The sequence below is a fragment of the Triplophysa rosa genome, linkage group LG23 (assembly GCF_024868665.1).
Source record: "Triplophysa rosa linkage group LG23, Trosa_1v2, whole genome shotgun sequence".
Taxonomy (NCBI): domain Eukaryota; kingdom Metazoa; phylum Chordata; class Actinopteri; order Cypriniformes; family Nemacheilidae; genus Triplophysa; species Triplophysa rosa.
The window spans coordinates 14,100,665-14,126,277 of record NC_079912.1 but is presented as its reverse complement, the minus strand read 5'-3'; the positions used below and the strand labels follow the sequence as shown (position 1 = coordinate 14,126,277).

Sequence of the window (25,613 nt, the reverse complement as noted above, 5' to 3'; positions counted from 1 at the left end):
TGGTGTATTTAATAAATGTAAAGATTTACACTGGCAGCTCACAGCAGTTTTTGGTTTACTGTTCATCAACATGCCAGTAAAATAAGCTTCTTGAAGAGGTTTTGCGCATCAGAGTATTTAAAATGGCTTAATGCAAAACTTGCTATTGCTGTAATCGAAGTAAACGTGAGCTCAATCGGAAAGGCCAAAGATATTATATTAACAAGGTGCGCCACTGCCATTGCAATAAATTGGAAGAAATGCAATGCTAAATAGCTGCTTGGAGGCGCTCTTGCTATGACGTAAATGGCTGTCCGACAGGCCGCCGAGTGGCATGACTTTCGTTAAACGGACTTTGGCGTGGTGCCAAAGCTCATCGCTCTGAAAAGCGAGGTGTGCTATGATTGGCCAGTTAACCAGTGCGTAGTGATTGGTCGAATACTGCAAGCATGTGACGGAAATGTAACGCCTCTTACCATATTTGGAACATCAGGTTCCAAAGCAATTGTACTGACAGGTACGCCCACCTTACTTGCGTATACATTTAGGTGGTCTTAGTCAAATCATACCACTAACTGATGCAGATTTGTGGGGGTGTGGTTACACGAGGCGTTTCAGGCAGGTCTGGGTGAGCATTCGCTTTTTGATAGAATGCATCTTTTGTTCTGACACTTTAATTTTTGCACAGGATTTTCAGAGGAAAAAGGAGAACTAATGGTAACCTTGTTTTCGGCAGTGAATGTTTTCAAATAAAAGCACTTTACGCATTTTGTTTCAGTCTTAGGGAATTTTATATTAATATTTAGATACTGCATATTGGCCAATATATCGGTTATCGGCTTCCAATGTTAAAGGATTATCGGTTATCGTTATTGGCTAAAATTTACATATCGGTGCATCCCTACTTCAAATGTTTATAATCTAAACACGATATCTTTAAATTTATCAGATTAGATTTTTCCGACAGATTAATTTCATATTTGTGGTTATTTATCTGGAACACACAGGAAGCATCAACTTGGATGAGATATAATTATTACTCTAGAACTAATAAAACCAGAAACAACCAAAAACCGCAACATATAACAAAATACATAAGATTGTAAAATGTTGCACAAAACGTTTCATTTAAAAAAATGTACTGCCTCAAATGGATACTAGGTCAAAAAATCTATATTTACAGTACTAGTTTGAATGAATGACTGTATACCATCATGAGTATGTGTCAGTGGGCATGTGTGTTCACAAGAGTCACATGGATTTTACATGACCAAAAATCAGGAATTGAAACTAGTTGTCTTCAAACGTTTTCCACAATCCCAAAAAAGCTGACCTTACCCGCTTCAAGAGGTCACTGGCCAGTTCATGATGTTTGGTTTGGGTGCCAGTTGGACCGGTAACTGTATTTTTATAAACAAGTCCATACATAACCGAGACGCTTTGCTCTATCCACGACTAGATTTAAAAAGAATTCATTACCTCATTGCAGAACAGTCTGGGTAAGTATGCCTCGATCAAATGTTTCAAGATTTAGTCATCACGAATCCTGTGCCACAAAAGCTACACCATTTCAATGATAACGGTGACCTTGACTCCCACTTTGATGAGGTCATAACTAATGAATAACTAATGAAGTTACTCGGATGTGTGACGAGCCTTCTTGACAAATCTCTACAAGAATCATGATTGAAATCTGGAGGGTTGCTATTGGCTATTTCAAGAACAGATGGTCAAGTAAAGTAGGGGTGTCAAACCCTGCTGCTGGAGGCCTTCAACCATAAACAAAAGGTTTGACCAACTGATCCAAAAATAGTAAGACCAAAAAATTAAACCTGTTACTTAATTTGTATATGAAACAGTTGGACTCTCCTTTTTTACGTAGACCATTATTAAGCAATATAAGGTCCGTAATATTGAATGCTCTGTGCCAAAAACAAAGGGGTACACAAAGTTTTCTTCCTTTATCAGAAGTCTTGCATTCTCAATATGATGCCAAATGGTCATTAAACCTTTTCTGGTTTTAAGGGATGGTTCACCCAAAAATGAAAATTCTGTCATAATTTACTCATCCTCTTATCATTTCAAATCTTCCGGGTTTTTTTTTAAGTACGTTGGTAAACAAAACCATTAGCCGCCATTGACTTGCATTGGCTTTGTGTCCATACAATAGAACTCAATGGGGACCAACGGTTTTTGGTTATCAACATTCCTCAAAATATCTTCTTTTGTGTTCTGCAGAAGAATGAAAGTCATACAGGTTTGAAATGACAAGAGGGTGAGTAAATGATGACAGAATATTCATTTTTGGGTGAACCATCCCTTTAAGTCTTGACTTGCATATGCTGCATAAGTTTCGTAATTTCCTGACGCAAGAGAAGATATAACAGACCTCTATTTAACAGTCACCAAATGGGCTGGAAACAATAGGCCTACTGTGGTTTTCTGACCCAAGATTTAGCAACATAATGAACAAAAACCTGCTGAAAACAGCAGATCCTTCACGTTCTTCCTGTCGCATTAGCGGTTGTATTGTCAGCTCTGGTCGTATTGTCTGGTCACGATAAACAGGGAAGTAGGTTCAAACAAATGGTGGGCTGGTAAAACACTGGGAAAAAACACAGAAATGAAGAAAAGCTATTGCATAACTACATAGAGACATACACAATGACAGACAGACGAGACAAAAAATAAACAAGACAAACACACCTTACGATTGCAAGAAAAATGACTTTACATGTATTTCTATATACTAATATAATTTGTAAAATGACACAAACCAAGCTAACTCGCTTAGATAGTTGAGTGTCCAGTGCCATGGTTATTTGTATTGCTGGGTTTAAGGGATTTCACAGTAACCTGGTACGTGGCCACATTTGCCTTTGGCGGGACAGTGTGAAGTTCTACATTGGAGAATGTTCAAGAAACATCCCCGTAGTCCCAAAACCACAAACACTGAGAGGAGAGGACACAAATGTAACCGAATTATGAAATACAAAGAGATTATGTACCATTATGTTTTATGATTATGTTTTCCGACTCAAAAAAGTTCAGCAACAGGTCTATGGAAAAAGAAAGGACTCAAAACACTGGCAAAGTGTTCAAGTGGAGCAAGCCGTTTGTAAATTTTTATTGGAACATGATAGAATTTACTCCAGCCGTAATCAAATCAATGCCGACGGGAGACTCGCAAACGCACTGCCAACATCTGTGTGAAGTTAAGAGTGAATTTAACTCCTGGAAGTAGTTAACTTAGCCAAAATTGTTTTCAATTGAGCGGAACATGATATATAGATTTAACAAAGCACCGGAATAATTTCTCTTATCTTTAAAATCTCAATTTTAAGAATACTTTGGAAAAGTATTCTCCAATAACGATGGAGGACAATTCCTTGCAAATGTCAAGCTTACCATGACATGTTTTTTTTTCACTATACTGATAGCAGATGTCAATATTTGGTTGTTTAAATACCCATGTGAGGTCTATAATTTTTTTTAAGCATTTTATTTTTAAAGCATGATTTTTGATAGTCAGATTTTTCTTTCAGAATTATCACATCAGTAACAGTCCATATACCTCATTAATGGCCACATGAAAATAAAAATATCGCTACGGTCCTTCTGAAACCTCCTATCTCCATATTTTTTTGCCATAAATAATTAATAATATTCACCACCCTTTATGTTTATCACTGGGTTTTGCAAATAAAAAGTGCTTGTCAACTTTGACAACACTTTATTTTATCATTAAAAAAAGTACAGTGTTTTTTCCATTTCCTGAAAAACAGCGCATTTGGACATCCAAGGTTTTGGAAGGACTGTAAAGTTCTAGAAAGAGGCATACCTTCTCCGTTTGTTGGGATTATTGCTTCTGGTTTGTGCATTTTAATTGGCAGATATCTTACAAATCATGTTGTCTCTCAAAAATGTATTTTTTTGTCACACCCATAACACGCTTATTTCGCTCATCTTAAATAGAAAACTTGTACAGATATTTTTCTTATGTCTGGACTCTATCGACACGCGTGTTTAGGAAAATATAAACAGATCTTCCGATTCATCAGATTAATCACTCAACACGTTCAAGTTACCTTTCAAGTAAAGAAGTTCTGAAAATGTGTTTACCAACAATTCTGGAGTTTGAACAAAAGAAAAAACTGGTGAGATTCAAACAGCTGTTCACAAATCTTGAATTACCACTTAGAGACTAAACCTTGCCATCCAACCTGCTGGAGTTTTGCCGACTCGCGTTACAGACACACAAAAGGTCCGTCTGTGTTCTCACACTTTTCTTGTTTAACTTGGAGAGGACAATCACGTCTTTGTAACAAGACAGCAGCGAAACAATTCAACAAAGCAGAACCTGACCAGAGGAGCTCTGATATTCATACCCTCAGTCACACCAAAACAAACAATTACAATGAAAATTCAAACCAGCCCACAGCACAGTGAGTATAGTAACACATATCCTGGGAAATCGATGATTGCAAAATCCACTGGAGGCACCGAGCAAGTGTTAGGTCACGCAACCTGCGGTAAGGTTAGATTTACTTAGACTTATTTGCAAGGGAACCGTTTCAGATTTGTATTTACGTGGTCAACGTGATGACAATATTTTTCAGCTGATTAGGGTGGCCAGCTGGGTGGACAACTACGAAAGCACAACACACGTTTCAAAATAACTTTGGCCCCGCAAGAAAACAGTAGCAGCCTACGGTGTTGTTGTTTTTACGTATACTGGGCAGGGAGGGCTAAAGAAACTATCAGCTGATCTTCATTGGAATGCTAGCGGAAAACAGCTTTTTTCAATATCATTACTAGAATTTTTTAGAGTTCGCAAAGCCAAGCAGCAGGAGGTAAATCTGAGCTATATGGAAAAAAGAAATTAAAAAATATGTCTCAAGTCTCTGTACGAATTATGCTTAATGACAATTTTATGAATTAAGTACTTGACTCATTTTCTATACCAATACATGTGCCTTCTGCAGTTTAAAACTTCATTGCGTTACTTTGGGATTTTGCAATGGTGGTCAAGCTCTGGTAAGCAGATAAGAAACAGAACGATATCTCTTTCTTCGCTTTGTCTTGTAATGTGCACTGATTTATTAACTTCTTGCATTACGCCTTAATCGCACCGCAAAATCAAAGTTGCCAAATTTTAAGCTTGTAAGCACTAGTTTGACCAAGTCAGTGCTTTGTATTTCTAAGAAATCGGACTCCTTCATGGCTTTAAAACTCTAAATCCAGCTGACCCTTGAGAACAAGCCCAAACCAAGCACAGAAGCTTAACATTTAGGGATCGTAATCACACCACTGCCCTACTCACAAGTATGGGGAAAATGTGCAAATTAATATGAACATACATATACATTTATATCATAGCAATCTTGCAATTAGTATGCTTATATATATGCGATATGTATTACTATTGTATTAACAGAACCACGTCTTCCTTTTTGTAGAGCGATAAAGGAAAAGAAGTAGGCTATGTTTGCTTTAGAAACTCTTTAAATGAGAGTACAAAGTTCTTTAAAACCATTAAAGAAGCTCCATTTGTAAAGTCACACATTATGTTTGCCATTGTGTTACATAATAAAATATCAACCCCCCAACAAAAATCTAAAAAGTACTAAGACAGGGAATTAATTTTTGTATTTTTACTTAAGTTAAATCGTTTTGTTTTGTGTTTAGTGTACAAATACTTTTTGGGTCAAATGTGTGTATACAAATAACATGGACTTTATATTTATATATATATTTATATTTATATTTATACACATATACATACATATACATAAAGGGAGGGAGCGAGAAGAGCATATAATTTCCAAACTATATGGTTTCCATTTTTAACTTTCAAACACTACATTTATATCACAGTTCTTCTTTCTGGTGTGTTTTAAGTAACTCCCAGTCAACCCTGTGGACATCACGTGGCACTGGCTCTTAAATGACTCTATCTGTTCATTCGCTTCTGACAGCTTTCCAAGGACCACATCCCCAAGAAATGACCAGACATTACGGACAACGGCTTTATTTAAACAACCCACCGTTTTTTCCAACGCATGTTTATTAAAGATTTTTTTCATTAAACTTATTTTACCTGTTTGCTAGCGAAAGCTAACGTTAACAGACCCACGCCGACACGCGAGCCACGCTAACCCACTTTTCTAGCGGCTGGACCCTTTGTGTAACAGTCAATACGAACACAACCCCTGATGATGATCACAGTCTGCATATTTAAGTGTATAAAACACCAAGCAAGTGTGAAATGTGTCCTACCTCAACTCATCTCTCCCCGGTTTGGATGGTGGATCAGCCTAATCTGACGCGCGCTCCTTCGCGCGCGTGCGTGTCATACATATTTTTCAACTGGTAGCTGGGAGATCTCCTTCCCGTTGAAAAGATAAAAAAAATATCCAAGAACACGCTTTTATTAACCCTGTATGCATGACTGCACACGTCAGCTCAGTGATGCACGTGGCAAATGCATGCAGTCATGCATGTATGAAGGCGATTTACATTTAACGTTACAACATTCTATGTGATACATTTTTATATATATGAAACGTATATGTGATTTATATGTACTATTTAATAAAAAATACAGAATTATAGAAATAAAGCATACATTTGAGATCATTTAAAAAGCCGGTTTGTGCTTCGATATATTTGAGTAATTTCTAAAACAATGCTTTCATTGTAATCCACTCGAAAAATATGACATGACATCTCTCGGCCAAAAATACGTACTGCATCCTAGAAATAAAATAACTCCTGTCTCAAAATAGTAAGCAATTGTTTATTTAAGATAAATGTTCGTTTTATTTAGTAAACGGACCTAGTAAAATTAACGACTTAGTTAGTAAATGCGACTTTGCCTGCTCCTTTAAATACAATACGTCCACGCAGACTCTCCGTGATCGACAGGTTACGCTAGAGTGATGGCGGCCCTTATGGGCGTGCCCAAAGGCCAGTCATCCAATCAGCTTCTACATTACAGTGCGGACGGAAGCTGTGACGTTTTAGCCCAGGCACGTTCACCATTCTGTGCGGACATGGACAATCAATAAACAACCTCAGTAAAGTGTCAACAAATCCTAATATTCAACATTTTAAAAGATATTTAATAAAATTATGGACTCCACAGCGGTAAGCGAACAATGTGGTTGATTTGAGTCTTTTCTGGTTTTTTGCACATTGTTGTTTAGCGGTAACGTTACTAGCTTGTACGAACAGGATGAAATATGCTAAACTGTGACAAGAGTTTAAAGTTCCTGTAGAACACGAGCATGCACGAGCTTCACTTTGTTTTTCTGAAAGCTTTAAGTTATAAATGGATTGTTTGTGTAACTATTTGAGATAGGAAGCAAATACAGCAGGCCTACGCAGGAGAAAAGCCTTCCATCAAAACAATTGTAGTGATTTGGGGTACTTCGTTTTATGCATTGCATGATCTTGTCAATTGTAAAATGTAGATTATTGACAACAGGAATCACAAACTGTCAACACGTTTCCTTTTTGAATTGCTTAAAGTGGTAATTTGGGTAGTTTCCGATTCGTCATCGAATTATAAGTGAATTATGACTTGGCCTGCCCACCCTAGACATGCTTTTATCATGATGATAAGGCAATTATTATGTGCATGTGAATCGGGCCTTTTTGTAAGAGATGAGATAAAAAAGTTCGAAACTGAAAGACGTCTTGTTTAGAAGATGTCAAACATGGTTGCAGTGGCTCTCATACTTCAGCTGTTGCTTTCTCTTTTATACTTTTCTTTCTGTTAGCACTCTGTAATAGTTTTTTTTTAAGAAACATATATCAGTTGTGGACTATAGAATGTTAAATGACACTTGAATGAACTAAGGATCTGTCTTTTAATAATCTTATTATTGAAAGCTAATATTATGTATAAATGGTATTTTATATTTGTTTAACATGTCCTTTACATTCTTCGTCTTCAGTCTTTCTTTTACAGCCTTTTTGTAACGTAAGCTGATTTTTGAGTGTTGTCCGTTTAAGTGACTTAAGTCACATTGAGTTTGGACTTTCTAGTCACTTATATTTACTGTAGTACTAAATGATTCCTATATGTATATGGTAATACTCATTACCACATTGTATATAGTACTTTAAGTTATTACCAAGTCCCAAAACACCATGCAAATACCATGGTAGTATCATGGTACGATTTTATTAATGTACCATTTTGTTATTTTTTATTTTGCAGACCATTGGGGGGTTCATAAGCACCCTCACTGAGATGGGCTTCGGTGAGGATCAGATACAGGCTGCCATTCAAGCGGGTTTCTTCTCTGTGCAGGAAGCTGCTGAATGGTAAAAATCCTCCAGGATGTCACATGCATCTGCTTTGTGTTTCTGTGGATTTTGACGTCATGCCACGTTTGTAAAGCACAAAAGAAGATCTTTTGTGAAATGTCTCGGTGGTTTTGTGGCCGAACATCAAAAGTCAACAGGGGCCACTGTTGTTTGGTTACCGACGATCTTCAAAATATCTTCTTTTTTGTTCTGCAGAAGAGAGAAAGTCTTACAGGTTTGGAATGACACCAGGATGAATAAGTGATCAAATAATTTTCAGTTTTGAGTGAACTATCCCTTTAAATCTAGCAGTTTTAAGGTATAACATCAGCATTGTGGTTCATAGTCAGACACCCTTTCATTGTGATCCATGTTTGCTCTGTAGGCTTCTGCAGGGTGGGAGTCCACGGCATAAACTGGTCAAGCAGCCTTCAGGGCCTCTGGAGACGGCATTCGCTGCTTTTAACCCTCCCAAAGATGCTCTGCACACAAACAACAGCTCACAGTCTGAAGCAACAGGTACAAAACTAAACATTACCAGAATTCGTTCAGTGACTGTTTGTGGCAAACGCGAGTACACTTCTTTCAGAGGGGGTTAACTTTGTGCTGGGAATGGAAATGTGATTACAAGCAACCTCACGCGTGAGTCATGTGGTTTTATGCAATAGAATGCAGGATTATAGAAGTTATGCAATGCAGAGTGTTTTTTTATTTGTGTATTTTTTAGGTCCTTGTTTGGTTCTGGGACCCCCCTCAACGCATGAACACCCTCCACTGGAAACACGAATCAAACAGGATAAAAGTAATTTCCATGAGCAACAGAGGCAGCGGGTGGCGCAAGAGGCGCGTGCGGAGAGAAGACAGAAGAAAGAGGTGATTCAGTTGCACTTCATACAGATTCATCACGATTTTACATTTTTGTTACCAGTGCACTAAATATTTGATGTTTCAACAGGAGCGCGAGTCGGTATTAAAGAGAATCGCAGAGGACCGCCGCACCCAGCAGATGAAGGCCCAATCCGAAGCCACGGCCGAGACGTCTTCATCCAGCGAACCAGGTCAGAGACTCGGTGGCCGCGTGGAGACAACCGTAGACAACCACTGCATCCTTATGGTAAGCGTTTAAGCCGATCGATCAAATTGTTTATCGATACGACATCTGACCTGTTTGATTTCTTTGTGCTTCTTTGTGTTGTAGATCCGTCTTCCCTCTGGGGAGTCAATGCGTGAACGTTTCCCTGCAGACACGCCTCTAAGTCACGTCGTCGAGTACATTGCTGGTCGACACCCATCACTCCCTGCCTTCTCTCTCCTGCAAGGATTCCCTCGGAAGCGCTTCGGTGAATCCGAGCTTGCCTGTTCACTCCGGTCTCTGGGACTGACTCCCAACGCTGCCCTTTGTATACAGACCACGCCTCCAGAGACGCCTCAGGACCCGCCCAGTCCAGCTTCCCAATTGGGCGTCGTGGAACAAGCAGAGGTGGAACTACCCGAGCTGGTGAGACCACCCACTGACCCGCCTCAAGAAGAGGCTGGAGCTGAAGAGGATCTGGTGGTGCCTCCGCCTTTGCCCCGTCAGCTGTGGGAGGAGGCAGTGGGGTATGCTGGGATTCCTGGGGTTGGACCTCCACTTGCAGATCCGGCTCACCGCTGGGGTAAGAAATATGAAATTCGAAATTCAATTGTCATCATAGTTTCGAACTTCCTACATCTGTAAATCAATTAAAGACATTTGTGTATTTTAAGGACGAGGCCAGAAACTGGTCCCAGGTGATGCCGAAGATGAAGAACATTCAGAAAATGAGGTGCAACCAGAAGATGAGGTCGTACCTCCATATCATCTCGACGGTATGTGCCGTTTTATTTTATTGTAAATATTTTGTCAAAAAATGTAAGTGGTGTCTGCCATTGAAACAATAATAGGACATAGAATTTAGCTAAGGTGGTGCTCAGTAGACCATGACAGTCCCTCTCATAGTCTCCAATATTCTTGTCTCTATATCTGACTTGAATTAAAGCCTTTAGCTTTGATTACAGCATACATTTGCTGTGGCATCGTTTCGATAAGCTTCTGCAATGTCCAGAATGTCCATTTTTTCCCGTCCAGAGTTGCATTAATTTTCTCCAAGATCTTTTATTGATGATGGGAAAGTCTTCTCCAGCTCATCCCGAAGTTTCTCAATGGGGTTAAGGTGTGGACTCTGTGGTGGCCAATCCATGTGTGAAAATGATGTCTCGTGCTCCCTGAACCACTCTATCACAATTTGAGCCCGATGAATCCTGGCATTTTCATCTTGGAATATGCCCGTGCCATCAGGGAAGAAAAAACCCATTGATGAAATAACCCGGTCATTCTGTATATTCAGGTAGTCAGCTGACCTCATTCTTTGGGCACATAACGTTGCTGAACCTAGACCTCCAATCCAATGGGTGGCTCTTACCTATTTGCTTTGTTAAATTCAGGTGGTGACTTTTTTTTGGATGTGCAGTGTATTTCTATCTACATACACCGCGGGTCCTCTAACTTGGAAGTCGCCATGTTGTTTCTACAGTAGCCCTAAACGGACAAACTGCTCCACAGAGCTCGTTTCATACGTTATCTTCTTCGGCAAAGATGCGAAAACGTGACGACATCTTAGTTCTGTGTCAGCCAACGTAGTGCTTCTAAAGAGAGGGGTGGAGTCTATATTAAATGATTTAATATATTATTGATAGTTAATTTAGAGGTAAATATATTTTCTTTAAGAGTATTGTCAGTCTTTGCACCCTGAAATTTAACTGTAACATAAAAGTTATTCACTTTAAACGATGCTACCTGTATGCCAAGAGGTGTGTTCGACTGCGCAGACTACACCAACGTATTGCAAGAGCCATTTGAAAGCATATGGAGCAGTTTGTTCTCACAGTAGTTTGTGACATACACGGATCAGTCAGGGCAGCGCCTCTTTTAAGTCAAAAACCCAGTTCATGGGTCCAGTTCTCGCACCTGCGTTTGGTCTAAATGAAAGTGGGTGACAAATGTTTTTCCTAAACATGTTGACCTGAACTGTTGCAGTTTAGGCCCGGTTTATAAGTAAGAGTAGTTCTCTGCCACATTGATCGGTGGATTTTAGACGTGCTAGACAAGAGAATAACTGGCTGAGAAAGCTGATTGAGAAAGTTTATTTTAAGAAGCCATGAAGGCTCCGGGGATGTTTGTATGTTAATTTGCACGCAAGAGACTTGCAGGAATTAAGTGAAGCCGGATTTAAGTGCTCCGTCCTGTGAACATGCTAATATATGGTAATTATCTTAACGTGTTGTTTTCCTGGAAGAACTGTTGCAAGATGTACTTTAGGATTAAATTGTTTTCTTGATTTGCTTGCGGATTGTACAAATAAATCATCGTTACTATATGTGCTTTCTAAGTAACTTTTAAAGGAGCGGTATGTAATAATTTTACGGTATTAAATCAAAACAATACCTTAATATGTTCGTAGACATTTAGGAAACATGTTAAGTTTGTTCAAAAAACAACGCTATAGCCAGTTATTCCACGCTGAAATGTGCGTTCTGTGCCGGAATGTCTGTTTTTGTTTTGGTCTGTGTGACCCCGCCCACTTACGATTTACCCACTAGTGTAGTTCGACAGCTCGGTTGCCAGTTGGCGACAATCACAGCATATTGCAGCAAACAAACGATCTCGGTCAGAGCAGATTCCACCTTTCTGGTACTATTATGTTGCAAACTTAGAAAGGATTACTATATTATTGTACAACTTACGAGGAGTAATATACAATTTTATTACAGTTATTTAAACGAGACAGCATTATGGCCCGTAAATGCGACCTCCGGAGGACGCAACCTCTGAAACAAGCTGCTGATTGAGTTATATTTGCAAACAACAAAACCATTGCAAACGTATAAATTATCAGACAAACTTACAATGTAAGAGTTTATGCTTTCCATTACTCTCCTGTAAGTGTCTGGCAACTCCTGTGAGCATGGAGTCTGAGGAGGAGGGTCGGGGAAAAACCCTCGCCAATATTTTGAATTTGGACTGTCAATGTTACATACAGCTTCTTTAAAGAAAATCTATATTGGGAATTTTGAAATTGCAATTTCCAGGCGTGGAAAATATTATCAAGTATTTTATCTGCTAACAATTATAAATGGGATTAATCATATGCTATGGAAGTATGAAATGTAAAACACGTTTTACAGATTGTACAGTATATTATAATAAACAAAACATGATCTTGGTCTTGCAGGAATGCCGCCGTTGCCCTTTTTCATGGAGAACAGGGCTAGAGGGGGTCTGGAGCCCAGACATCACTGGCCTGAACAGGGTAACAGACTCAGGTGAGAAATAAATGAGTCTAAACCGGTGTGAAAATTTAAAGTAATTCATTTTATGTTAATTGTTTTCAGTTTCACATTGTAAACAGACTAATTTCAGAATTTATTATTGAAGTTCAACACGAAAAAGTGCATAACAAACGTTACCAGATTGTTTTAACAGAAACATTAATACAGTTACAGAATAACTAGCATTTGTTTCCTAACCAGGGGTGCGTTTCCGAACAACGACATAACTCGCTGGTTAACCACCATAGTACGATGCATCGTTGAGGAAATTAACGATGTAGTTACGACTGTTTCCCGAAACCGTAGTAACCCTGTCGGAAATCAATTGTTTCAGCAATCTAGTTGATGACGCCACACAGGTGGTGGAGTAATGACTTCTTCCTAAAAATACGTTCAGATCAAATTAATGTGAAATTCTTGCTGTAAACAACACTCAGTGCATTTAAGGACTACTTTTGTTATCCTATTTTTGTTATCTGTTGTTTTATTTCACGATATTTAATTCATTTATGAGTATTCCACCCAGGGATTCCCCAGGGTCCTAGAGCACGCAGGGCACATTCTTTCTTTTTTTAAAAAAACTTCTATTTTCTTGACAAGCTAAAAGATGTAAAATTGAATTTGTTTATATTTATAATGATGGATATGGAATGCACTGCATGTTGCTTGCTTACTTTGATCAAAAGCTTGATGCATGTAAGTCTACATGTCAAAATAACAAGGAACGATGCTTCTAACCACAGCTCTAGACCTGTAGTTCCAACCACGCAACTTTGCGATGCTGCTTGTGATTGATTGTTGGAAAGATGGTTTTGGGAAACACTTTAATCGTTGAACTATGCTGGAACGACAGAACTTGCGACGATAGATAGATAGTTGGCTAACGATGTTTTTGGGAAACGCACCCCAGAATGTTAAATCTGTACATTTAGCATTTTTAGAAAAGTTATATTACATTTACACACATTTTTGAGGCTTTTTATACCTTTATTTTAAACATGACAGTATAGATTTTGACAGGAAGTACAGGTTAGAGAGAAGGGAACTGGCACAGGATCTTAAGCCAGGAATCAAATAGTATATGCAATATATATCTGATCTGACTGTAATTGGTTGTGTGTTGAAGAGAGGCGGAGCCTGACGTCCCGGCAGACCCTGAGGAGGAGCGTGCGTTACGCGGGGCGGCAGGTCAGGCGGCAGTGGAGCGGTTACAGAGAGCTGCCCATCAAGACGAACAGCAGTCACTGCACGGGCAGCCCTCACCCCCTAAAAAATCTTTCAAGACACCTCGCGTTTCCACACTCTGCTCCATGGCAACCAGAGCCACCGTTTCTCTCATGACAGGTCAGAAAGATGCCTATAGAAAGAAATAATGCCTCATTCACTCGCTCTCATTTTAATTCGCTCATGCACAAAAAAGACATTTTATATATTGAATCATTCAGAAATGTCACTAATAATTGCCTTCTCTCTCAGCTCCCAGCATGCAGTACAGCAGTAGCCTGGCATGTCTGACTCCAGAACTGGCCGAACTCTTGTTGACGCACATGGCTCGTGAGCGTCTCCTCCGTCCACGGACGCTGGAGCTGTTCTTCGGCTGCCCGCTGCAGAAGTTTGTCCTGAACTGTTATCCGTACACCACCAATGAGATGCTACGGCAGCTGAGGGCCTTTTCCTGTCTGAAGCATCTCAGCTTAGTCAACTCTCTTCTCATTACAGGTTTGTGTGTTTGTTTTGTGCCTTTCAGATTTTATATTGGGGTTAAATTCCATTTTTGAATTATTTTATTTTTTCTTCATTTTATTACAATTATACACACAAACACAGACATATACTGTATATAACTAGATTTTTTTGCGTAAATTTGAGTGGTGCTTGCTGTGGCAACACTTTATTAGACAACAATATTACAGTACTGTTTAATATAAAATATCAGAATCAGAATCAGAATCAGAAGAGCTTTATTGCCAAGTGTGCTTGCACACACAAGGAATTTTCTTTGGTGTTGGAAGCTTCTAGTACAGACATTCAACACAATGACAATACAATATAATACGATTTACAGTCTAAAAGATTCTAAATTGTGCATATATAAAATAAAGACTATTTTACAGAAAATGGGGGATAGCGTGCGTTACGCGGGGCGGCAGGTCAGGCGGCAGTGGAGCGGTTACAGAGAGCTGCCCATCAAGACGAACAGCAGTCACTGCACGGGCAGCCCTCACCCCCAAAAAAATCTTTCAAGACACCTCGCGTTTCCACACTCTGCTCCATGGCAACCAGAGCCACCGTTTCTCTCATGACAGGTCAGAAAGATGCCTATAGAAAGAAATAATGCCTCATTCACTCGCTCTCATTTTAATTCGCTCATGCACAAAAAAGACATTTTATATATTGAATCATTCAGAAATGTCACTAATAATTGCCTTCTCTCTCAGCTCCCAGCATGCAGTACAGCAGTAGCCTGGCATGTCTGACTCCAGAACTGGCCGAACTCTTGTTGACGCACATGGCTCGAGAGCGTCTCCTCCGTCCACGGACGCTGGAGCTGTTCTTCGGCTGCCCGCTGCAGAAGTTTGTCCTGAACTGTTATCCGTACACCACCAATGAGATGCTACGGCAGCTGAGGGCCTTTTCCTGTCTGAAGCATCTCAGCTTAGTCAACTCTCTTCTCATTACAGGTTTGTGTGTTTGTTTTGTGCCTTTCAGATTTTATATTGGGGTTAAATTCCATTTTTGAATTATTTTATTTTTTCTTCTATTTTATAAAGCTTGGATAACCTATGTTATCTGTTGGAACATTTATAGCAAATACATCAACAGTTTACATTATTAGAATTTATTTTGTAATGTCTTTATTACTGATACATTAACTATTTATTACTTATTCAATTAATTTAGTATAGAAATGTATTTGAAAAACCAATTAAAGACAGTATAATAAACATTATATTTTAGGGCTGTCAACGTTAACGCGTTAACGCATGCGATTAATTTTTCAAATTAACGCGTGAGAAAATATTTACGCAATTAACGCAGCATCCGTTTGTTTTGACATCCTTTGTCTAGCGTTACATTATGTAATCACGCTCTTATTCGTGTACAGGCTTTTAAACCACTTAAGCGCGATTTGAAACAGTTGCTTTGACGCGTTCAATGAAGATAGACAGCTTCTAAACTGTGGGACGCGGCAAAACGCAACGCGAGGTCCAGTCTGGTGTAAACAGTCAGGCTGAAGGCTGCGTCGGTGAATCTCTGTCAGACAGCGCATCCGTGTTAAGTTCTCTTTCGTGCTTGAATGGATAAAACCAACAAGATTATGTCAGAAAGCCCGTTTTGTCTAGCATTTTCTTAAGCACAGACTTCAAAGTGTAAAATAAAATCTTAAATGAATGCAAGAGTTGTGAAAATGGGAGTGCGGTGACGGTCAGATCTGCGTACTAAGACAGCTCTTAAAGGGGCCGCGTTCTTAAACGTGCTGCTGTGACTCCTGTCACTAATGTTAATCAAAGAACAAAATAAAAGAAGAAATCAATGTGATTTTATAGCTTTAATGAGAATTCTTCTGCATTTAATTTATAATTTAGCATTAAAGACTGTAAAGTGTCCTTCAATTTCCTACATGAGCTCTCAATTATATTGTTGAATGGCTATAATTAATGTTAAAATAATCAATTTAATAGAGACATCAGTTACAATACTAATATCAAAATGTTAGGTTTCATAAAATGATGCTGTTAAAGAAATATGTTGTTTCTACATCAATTTGAAGATTAAATGTGANATAACATATAAGAGACATTGTACAGGGTAGTATATAGTAGAATAAACATATTGTATGTACACTTGTGCAAATGGATAATTTAGTAAGTAGAGGTAGTGTTATATACATGTATACATAAGATGTAGATATAATAAGGCACTATAGTGCACACTATAGGAGTAGTGGAAGTGGAATATTGCTCTTAAGGAGCAGTTATCTGTTTAGGAGGGAGATTGCCTGGGGGAAGAAGCTGCTTCTGTGTCTGGAAGTCCTGGTGTTTGGTGCTCTAAAGCGCCGGCCAGAGGGCAGCAGATCAAAGAGTTTGTGTGCTGGGTGTGTGGAGTCAATGATGATTTTTCTTGCCCTGTTTTTCACTCTGGAATCGTACAGGTCCTGAAGTGTGGGCAGAGGAGCACCAATAATTTTCTCAGCACTACGAACTGTCCGTTGTAGTCTTCGTAGGTCTGATTTGGTGGCCGAGCCATACCAAACAGTAATTGAAGTGCACAGAACAGATTCGATGACCACTGAGTAGAACTGGGTCAGTAGCTCCTGTGGTAGGTTGAACTTCCTCAATTGACGGAGGAAGTATAACCTCTGCTGGGCCTTCTTTACAATGGAGTCTATGTGGGACTCCCACTTCAGGTCCTGAGAGATGGTGGAGCCCAGGAACCTGAATGACTCCACAGTATCCACAGTGCTGTCCAGGATGGTGAGGGGAGGAAGTGATGGAGGGTTCCTTCTGAAATCCACTATCATCTCCACTGTCTTGATGCATTCAGCTCTAGGTTGTTTTGACTACACCAGGCAGCCAGCTGAGCAACCTCCTTTCTGTAAGGCGATATAGATTAACATGATTAAATGAATAGTATATATATGATAATGTAGTATAGTATATTAGTATTTAGGGATATATACATATATTATAGTAATTATGATATGATATAAATATGATGAATGTTGTATACAGCTTTAGTATCATATATTGTTTATATATAATATAGATTGGATTATTTATAATATCTATTATATTGTACATCATGGTATTAAGTTTTTATATTATATAGGGTACTTGGGCTCAATTTTTTAATGAATTTTTATATTTTAATTTTACAGTCTAATATATATTTAAAAAATATATTTGAGTAATAATAAAATCCTTAAAAATAAAAAACATACTTAAGGTAAAATAATTATTAGCAAATATACATATTTTATAAATATTAATAAAAATTACTTTTACTGTACAAAAACGGTACAATTAAATAAAAAGCACTATTACGGTAAATCATGTCTGGACACAATATATTTTAAGGGGTAAAACCGCCACATATTCACTACAACAAATAACAACAAATGAACTTTGTACAAGTTCAACAACATTATTCATCTGCATCACAGTTCATAGGATCTTTTATACATCGATAGGTTTAAATCTTTCATGACGCAAACCTCACCAGTTCCTCTTTTCTTTTTCAGATGCCGGTCTTTCTGTTCTCTCCAACCTCACAAAACTACAGCATCTCAACCTGTCGTCCTGCTGCAAGCTAACAGACAGCTGTCTGCAGCACATCGCAGGTGAGACACACAGCAAACCGCATGATATCCAAGAGCAATTGTCACGTGACGAATGACTGACTCCTTTCCGTCTGATCTCAGGACTCCACAGTTTAACGTTCTTGTCTCTGGATCAGACTAAAGTAAGCGACGCAGGGATGGTGATGTATCTACAGTCAGGTTCCCCTGTTCTCTGCCAGCTGAGTCTGAATCAGACAGCCATCACTGACAGCACGCTAAGAGTTCTGCCCACGTGTGCACCGCAGCTACGGATGCTGAGCATCAAACACACAAAAGTAATAAACATAACTACATGTTATGGTTGTTTTTAAGTGTGTAAGAGTCTGAGATGTTGTATTTGCATCGCATGATTTTCAGCTTGCGTCTTCTCTCTCTTCAGGTGAGTGATGTGTCTGCGCTCGCCGAGCTCCGAAACCTGCAAACGCTTCACCTTGACAGCACCTGTGTGCAGGAGTATTCTCTCCAGCGCCTGGCAACCCACCCCAGCCTATCAGCTCTCAGCCTGGCCGGCATACCTGTCGCCGATGGAAACCACACGCTGGAGATCATTTCAGGTGAAACCCATCAAGAACAGTTATTTATATTATATACAGTATATTATATATTAGTTATAAATGAAGAGTTTGGTTCCAAAATGAGAAAACTCAGTTTTTAAAAAAAATCAAAAATCATGTTTTTTATAATGTTATCATGTTTTTTATCATGTCACGATTCAAGCCAGTTTAGATGTTATTTGGATCGCAACACCAGGGGCCGCTGTGTTTACCGCAAACTTGCACAGACACTAAACAAGTCTTAGTTTATTTATTTTCAGGAGATTTTTGTATTAGTCGTTTTTTATTTCATTTGGAATTTGTTTTAAATTTGCAGTTTAGATTTCTTATATGACATAAAATATATTTTAACTTTACAAAGAAATGTGCAGCATTTGAGAAATAATAAGGGCAGAATTTGTCTCAACTCATTTTGTAAAAATAAATGGTGAATGAATCGTATTGTGAGGTCAGTATTGTGATTTGATTTGATTGTATTTTCAGCATCTGATTTTTCTCCTCTGTTGCAGGTCTGAGTCTTACCCAGTTGACCCTGCCTGGACGACACTCTGTGACAGACAGTGGACTTTCATTTCTCTCCAAACAGACGTTTCTATTAGAGCTCGACCTGACAGATTACACTCAGCTCACAGACCACGGCATCATGAAGCTCTCCAGCATGACCAGGTAGAGCTTTGAGCAAAGTCAAAAATCCAAGACAGACACGTTTTAAATGTCTTCTTGCGTAAAACAAAGCATATTGATCCTTCTTGAGTCTTTGTATTTTCGCACTTACTGTATATTATGGCCTCCTTAAGATGAATCCATTTGTTGTTTGTGTTATTAGGTATGTTTCCGTCGCGTTGTGAATTTAATGCATAAAATTGGAATATCGCATAAAACATTCGCAAATGAAATCAGTTCCCAGTTTTGACCGAAACCGCATTGCTGAGGCAAAGTCACGTTAGTTTTTTGATGCACGTCAAGTCCTGAAAATGTGTTTCCATCCGAGTTTATGGACATATCATCTTATCGCATACACAAATTCTTTGACTCAATTGTGCGCTTGGGCGTTTCCACGCAGCATATTTTTAATGTGATATCCCAAAATGTGCATAAAAATAGATGGAACTATGCGTAAATGTAAATTATCAGCATGTCCCAAATAGGGCTGTTAAATGTCTGTGTACTGTGCATATTAATGTTGTATATATAAACACATACAGTACATGTATGTGTTTATAAATACAAAATACATTTTCACAGTACACAAACATACAGTATATTAAGTAAACACAAACCTTTATTCGATTAATTGCGATTCATCGTTTAATAGCCCTAGTCCCAAATGCTTTCATCGGCAATTTGTTGTCAACAGTATTCTTAAACCTTTCCCTTTTACCAATGATGGTAACGCAAACCCCGCCTCTTTTACCTGATAGGTTGAAGAAGCTGTCTCTTAGCAACACTCAGGTGAGTGATGCTGGGCTGCAAGGATTGGTCAGTCTAAAAGAACTCCAGGAACTGTGTCTGGACCGGACTGCAGTCACCAGCAGAGGCGTGGCCAACCTAGTCACTCATTTACCACATCTGCAGGTACAGCCTCCACCAACATTTATCAAATATATAATGTTAAATATATACTCAAAATAACTATTTAGTACGTTTGTATCGTAGGTAATGGGTTTGGCTAGCACACAAGTGGGCGATACGGTGATCAGACGAGGTTTAGTACACTGTCCTCAGCTGCTTAAAGTCAACCTCAGCAAAACCAGAATTACAGATCAAGGTACCGACGTGAACCTTAATTTAACATTAGTTGACAATAAAAAAGCTTTTCTCAAATGTGATGTTTTTATATCTCAGGTCTGAAGTTTCTATGTCGTATGCAGTTAAATCAAGTGAATTTGGATGGTACAGGTGTGACTCTAGTTGGCATTGCCAATCTGATCTCCGCCTGCCATCATTTGACAAGCGTCCGAGCCAGCCATACCCGCGCCATACCGCCAGACCAGCAGTCTGACGACGACGACATCGATAATGACAACAGTGCCACCAGCGCATTACGATCCTAGTGTTATTATTTTAGCATCTGTTTAACGGTGGGGAGAGATTAGTACCAAGATGAAGAAACTCAAATCCCACTTGAGTTCGACAATCATGTTGAATGCTGTTGCAAAAAAAACAAGTTAATAGTTAATCTGGAATTTTAACATGCACGGTTTAAGATTATATTTTTAACTCTTGACATTTTGCATTTTTTTTGTATTTTGTCAAAGTATGATTTAAAAATGTTGACCACTTGGAACAGCAAAAATAGAAAATCCATCAATGCAATTTAGTAATAATGACGCTTCTACAGCAGGACCCAGATTATGATGATCACATTTTTGCATGACTGGTTTAATTTGAAAAGAATATAATTTCAAAACTAAATGAAAAGTAATAATAGTTATTAATGAGCTGTTTGAGTTTATGTTAATATATTTTGGATACATGCATCTATTAGAATGATTGATAAACTGGAAGGTCATTTAGTTCAGGGATTACGTACCAAAGTTTGCGTTGAGTGTTAAGCATGTTACCGAATCCATCAGAAGTTTGATGTTAAATGTGTGCTGCTTTTGAAATGGTCCCTGTTCCTGGTGAATGTACATTTATTATTATATCTGAAACTTACTGGAAAACAGAGGTTAGTCTGTGTTTCTGTCAAATTACAAACGTCTGTCCTTAACCAACAACATTTCGTATCTAAATCAAAGTGTTTGACTTTATTAATAATCAAACAGGTGACAAAAAAAACATCAATACAGTAACGAAGCGAAGGAGTAAAATGGTGCTTGGGAAACCAAATGAAGCATCACATCATTGGCATTCGACTGTTTCTGTAGGAACTCAAGCGTCAGGCTTGCGTTTATGCATTAGATTTGTACCTTTAAACATCTGAATGCAATAACATTTGAAAAGAGTAAAACAATAACAATATTCAATCACATCTGGAGGAAAAGTCTGCATGTGAATATCTCAATTCTGAACATAAACACCTCAAATGCAGTTGAGTGCTGTTTTGTCTTGGATTTCACTCGATGGTTTATGTTGAAATTGTTGTGTATATGTATGCTTCTCATGACATGCAGTCAAAGATGCAAAACTCTTTCTTTATTTAAAATGCCATGATAACCACAAATTAATTGATTTTTTTATATGCATGTTCCTATATGGACATTTCTCAGACATTAACCCTTCGAATGCTCATCAGTGTTTAGAAAATGTTAGTTCTGTACACACTGTATGAATTTCCAGATTGTCTCAAAATGTTATAACGCGTAACCAAAAAATGAACAACATTTTGTTAGGAAAACCTACTACTGTAACACAAATTCACAGAACAGCAACCTTGTGTGTGTGTGTGTGATGCATGTTGTGCTATTCATTTATTCATTCAGTCTGTTTGAAATATAGTTTGAAACGTTTTCCTGTGTTACTAGAACGTGTACAGTTTATTTTCTAGAAAACTAGGATGTTTTAAGACTATTTTGTACTTTAGGCTTACAGCATTAATAAAATGACATTTTACAATGTTTCTTTTGTTTTTTCCGAATTGAATTGTGTTGTGATCGATAGATTTGTTCTAAAATCCAATGTACATATATAAGCTGCTTAACAAAAACAAGCATAAGAGAAAATGAAGTGCATCGTTATTTTATGATTAATTCTGTTTTCTGAATGTATTACTTTACCAATAAATGTTAAATCAAATGGGCCAATGCAACCCAAACCTACTATTTTCTCTTTAAAATAAAATGATACGTAGGGATCTACAAACAAAAAATAATAATAAGCAAAACGTAAAGAAATAGATAAATAGCACATAGTACAACAAATAATATAGCAATTACTACTGCTGAGTTTTCAAGAGGCTGTCGAAAGACAAGGGTGTGAACTTGTAGCCAGAGCCCTCATAAAACTTGTTCTGAAATTCAACCCTGAAAACAAACATATATAAAAAAATGTGTTGGGCTAGTTGTGTTCAAGTCATAGCAATCACAGATGAAATCTCTTTTATCTCAATAATTTCTCCTAGACATCAATTAGATTAAATAAAGAACAAATCGAAACCTTCTGCATATATTTCTCTTGAGAAAAATCCAGAAATCTCACAAACATCTCCATTAGTGATGAGTTTTATAAGAGATCTCAACAATGTGTCAAACTGAGCTCAGATTTGTCTGCAATCAAAAGTCAATATTATTGAAGATCTCAATATGAACTCAAACATTTCTCATCAAATTGACACAAATCTAGATTATTTCCCCTCTACAATCTACATTCGTGTTACACCTCCATACAAATGTAACAATTTGTCTCTATATTTTCTAACGTTTTGCAACTTGTTTATACCCTGATAATAACATCTCTGATATTCTGTGGTAATGAATTATGTGATGTATTTCTCACCAGTGTAGCCGTAAAGCGTGCAGAAAAGCCGAGAGACCCTCCATAACCAGAAGAACGGTCACCGTGAGAACCGCAAAAGCAGCAAAGATCAGTGCTAACATAAGAGAACCCATACCAGAGGAGAAGCTCAGTCCCACCTGAAGAACCATCCGCCAAAGCACCTCTGACAGCTCTGTGGATGAGAGGGAGACTTTCTACGTGCTTTTGTATGTGTTTGTGATGAACGATTGATCCTACAGTTTGCAGAACAAACCCGCATGAGCCAGACTGAGAGCCCAGAGCCGCAGATACGAGGCCGTGTTGGAAATGCAGCCCAGGCAGAATTCGATCGTGTGGATGGCCTGATACACAAAGATGTCACTCATGCTCACCTGCAAATGAAGATGAGACCAAATGATCTTAATGTCAAAAGAAGGGAGAGCTACTATATAAGATACTCTTGTAAGATGTGAAGGATTGAAGATGCTTACGGTCTCATTACTCTGATGTTGTGAGAAGGAAGAGCGCGTGTCTGCTCCATGCTGATCGTTCAGAGAGTTTCCAAACACCTGTAGAAAGACTCTGTTCGTCACAAGCATGTTCAAATAAATATACAAATACCCTGAATATATAACATATTTTTATGCAAACTAATAGTAAAAATAATCGCTTCAAAAACGTTTTGTCAAGTAACTGAATAAATGAACAAATAGGTTCAAATAACTTGAACTAATTAAATCTTATTAAATTATTTGTCGTTTTTGTATTTTATTTAATTTTTTAATTATTAAATGAAATTGAATTGAATCTTTAAGCACATAAGTTACTAAACTTAATTATTTACCTTAAGTGCAACTTTCAGAATTTGGCACCTCATTGATTTAAACATTTTCTTAAATCATCCGTAAGTATCATTTTGAAACTCACCGGCTGTCTGGATTTCATGTACGTTCTGTAGACGAGGAAAGATTTCACCATCAGCATCACAGGAACCATGAGAACAGCCGTCACAACCAGACAGATCTGTACAGCTTTCTGGAGAGGGTTACAGTATCAGTCATCAGTTGTAATATTGACTGCTTCAGCTGATTCATGCTGTTGGAAAAGTGAAGCATGAATTCAAACCTGTCCTTCATAAAGGAGATGATGTTGAGACTGATAATCAAACAGCATCATGTTAATGAAGAGTAAGAGAATGCTGGGAGCCACGTCGGATGGTACGGTGATGCACCATTTGTAAAGGATGAGTAACACCAGATATCCAAAGAGAGACAAGAGGAAGATCATCCGTGGAATGAACTCGATCAAGACGTCCTGGAAGTTTCGGAAATATCTGAAAAACAGAATGATGAGAAATCGGTTCATAATACAATGAATGTTAACTTGTAATGTGGAAAAAGTATTGCAGAAAAGAAGCTACACCCAGATTCATATATGTTATTGTGTTAAATAAAAGATTGTTGATGTTATTTTTTTATCACCAACTGAACCTCACTAAAAGTGATAAATAAAAAATGAACGTTATCACACCAACCGATTAAAGTGAACTAAAATGTACATTTGGCAGAATTGATATAAAATAAACAAATACCTACGCATAGTTAAACAAGCTGAGGGTCACCCCAAAAAGCATATGACTGACTCCCAAAATCACAGACATCTTCATTTTGAAGGAGTTTAAAAACGACAGCTTATTTGATGCAATGTTCCAAACCTAAAAGTCAAAATTGGAGAAATAAAATCACTTTAGGGTTGGTTTGGTGTGAAAGAAAGTGTTAACAGGCAAATGTAAAAACCTGGAAGTTTTAGCTTTTGCACAGCACAAATAGTGAAAAACAAGATGTTGAAAATGTAGAGAGCTGTTACGTCAACTCTTCATTACCCATAATCCAACATCAGCATCAATGAAGGTTATGTTAAAATATTTATTCTTTCTTTTAATCATATAGGTGAAGACTTATATGTTTAGCAATGTGTGGGATAATAAGGGTGTGTTTTTGCACATACATCGCAATATTTTCCGTATCCGTAGGTCGCAAGACTCGTAACTCATCGCTCTGAACTCGCTTTCATGACAACAAAGTTGCTTACGCCCTTTCTTACATTAATGTAATTTGTCATGTGTGCTACAGGGATTTACATTATAATCTCATTTGTGAGTTATACATTTCTTTTGTCTCTTTATACCTTTATAACATTAGGGCAGTCAATTGCGATATACACATACACACACACACACACATGATTTAGTAAATAAAATAAAACATAAAATGTAACATTGAACAGTATTTAACAGTATTGCCAGTTCATGTTAGCTAATGCATTAACTATGTTAACAAATAAAGTCTAGCCATAAAATTGAATGTTTATCATTATATTTTATTATTATGGTTATTTGATTATTTTATTTTATTTAAACATAATTTTGATTTTAAAATTGCAAATTTGCATAAACTGCAAATATCATCAGAAAAGGCAAACAACGCCACCTACTGAACAGAATAATATAAAATAACCTCTCCTGTCCTGAAGCAATATGTTATAGCCAATGAAGCTAGCATTCAAAGCAAGCCGGCATCACAAAGATGTAAGCAATACATGATGACACGTTAAAATTTGAAGAATTAAATTTAAGTATGAATATATATATATATATATAT

At 37.9% G+C, this 25,613-nt stretch overlaps 4 protein-coding genes across 5 annotated transcripts in view; 2 read left to right on the top strand and 2 right to left on the bottom strand.

Annotated features, from left to right (window-relative positions):
* Positions 1-6,365, bottom strand: part of slc4a2b (solute carrier family 4 member 2b) — a 32,594-nt gene extending 26,229 nt beyond the window's left edge. Inside the window, exon 1 of one of the 2 annotated variants that reach the window (XM_057322649.1) lies at positions 6,259-6,365. The gene's annotated coding sequence lies outside the window, so the exon portion shown is untranslated. The remainder of the gene's footprint in view (positions 1-6,258) is intronic. The other variant, XM_057322648.1, reaches the window with a different exon arrangement.
* A 624-nt stretch (positions 6,366-6,989) lies between these two features.
* Positions 6,990-14,435, top strand: LOC130546857 (drebrin-like). The gene is made up of 10 exons (XM_057322356.1): positions 6,990-7,128; positions 8,207-8,313; positions 8,681-8,814; positions 9,023-9,168; positions 9,251-9,409; positions 9,494-9,950; positions 10,042-10,143; positions 12,546-12,636; positions 13,769-13,986; positions 14,119-14,435. Exons 1-10 carry the CDS (start codon positions 7,114-7,116, stop codon positions 14,418-14,420), a joined length of 1,731 nt encoding a protein of 576 aa, XP_057178339.1. The 5' UTR covers positions 6,990-7,113; the 3' UTR covers positions 14,421-14,435.
* Positions 14,436-14,767: 332 nt separating this feature from the next.
* LOC130546858 (F-box/LRR-repeat protein 16-like) lies at positions 14,768-22,099 on the top strand. Its single transcript, XM_057322358.1, has 9 exons — positions 14,768-14,948; positions 15,081-15,323; positions 17,885-17,983; positions 18,065-18,258; positions 18,363-18,537; positions 19,047-19,203; positions 19,959-20,112; positions 20,194-20,305; positions 20,383-22,099. Exons 1-9 carry the CDS (start codon positions 14,915-14,917, stop codon positions 20,589-20,591), a joined length of 1,377 nt encoding a protein of 458 aa, XP_057178341.1. The 5' UTR covers positions 14,768-14,914; the 3' UTR covers positions 20,592-22,099.
* Positions 22,100-22,200: 101 nt separating this feature from the next.
* The window catches only part of si:ch73-173p19.2 (V-type proton ATPase 116 kDa subunit a 1), a 24,845-nt gene continuing 21,432 nt past the window's right edge, over positions 22,201-25,613 (bottom strand). Inside the window, 6 exon segments of the mRNA XM_057322033.1 lie at positions 22,201-22,502; positions 22,975-23,146; positions 23,228-23,522; positions 23,881-23,988; positions 24,079-24,286; positions 24,549-24,667. Of these exon segments, the coding sequence (XP_057178016.1) occupies positions 22,415-22,502; positions 22,975-23,146; positions 23,228-23,522; positions 23,881-23,988; positions 24,079-24,286; positions 24,549-24,667 (990 nt within the window). The 3' untranslated portion in view covers positions 22,201-22,414.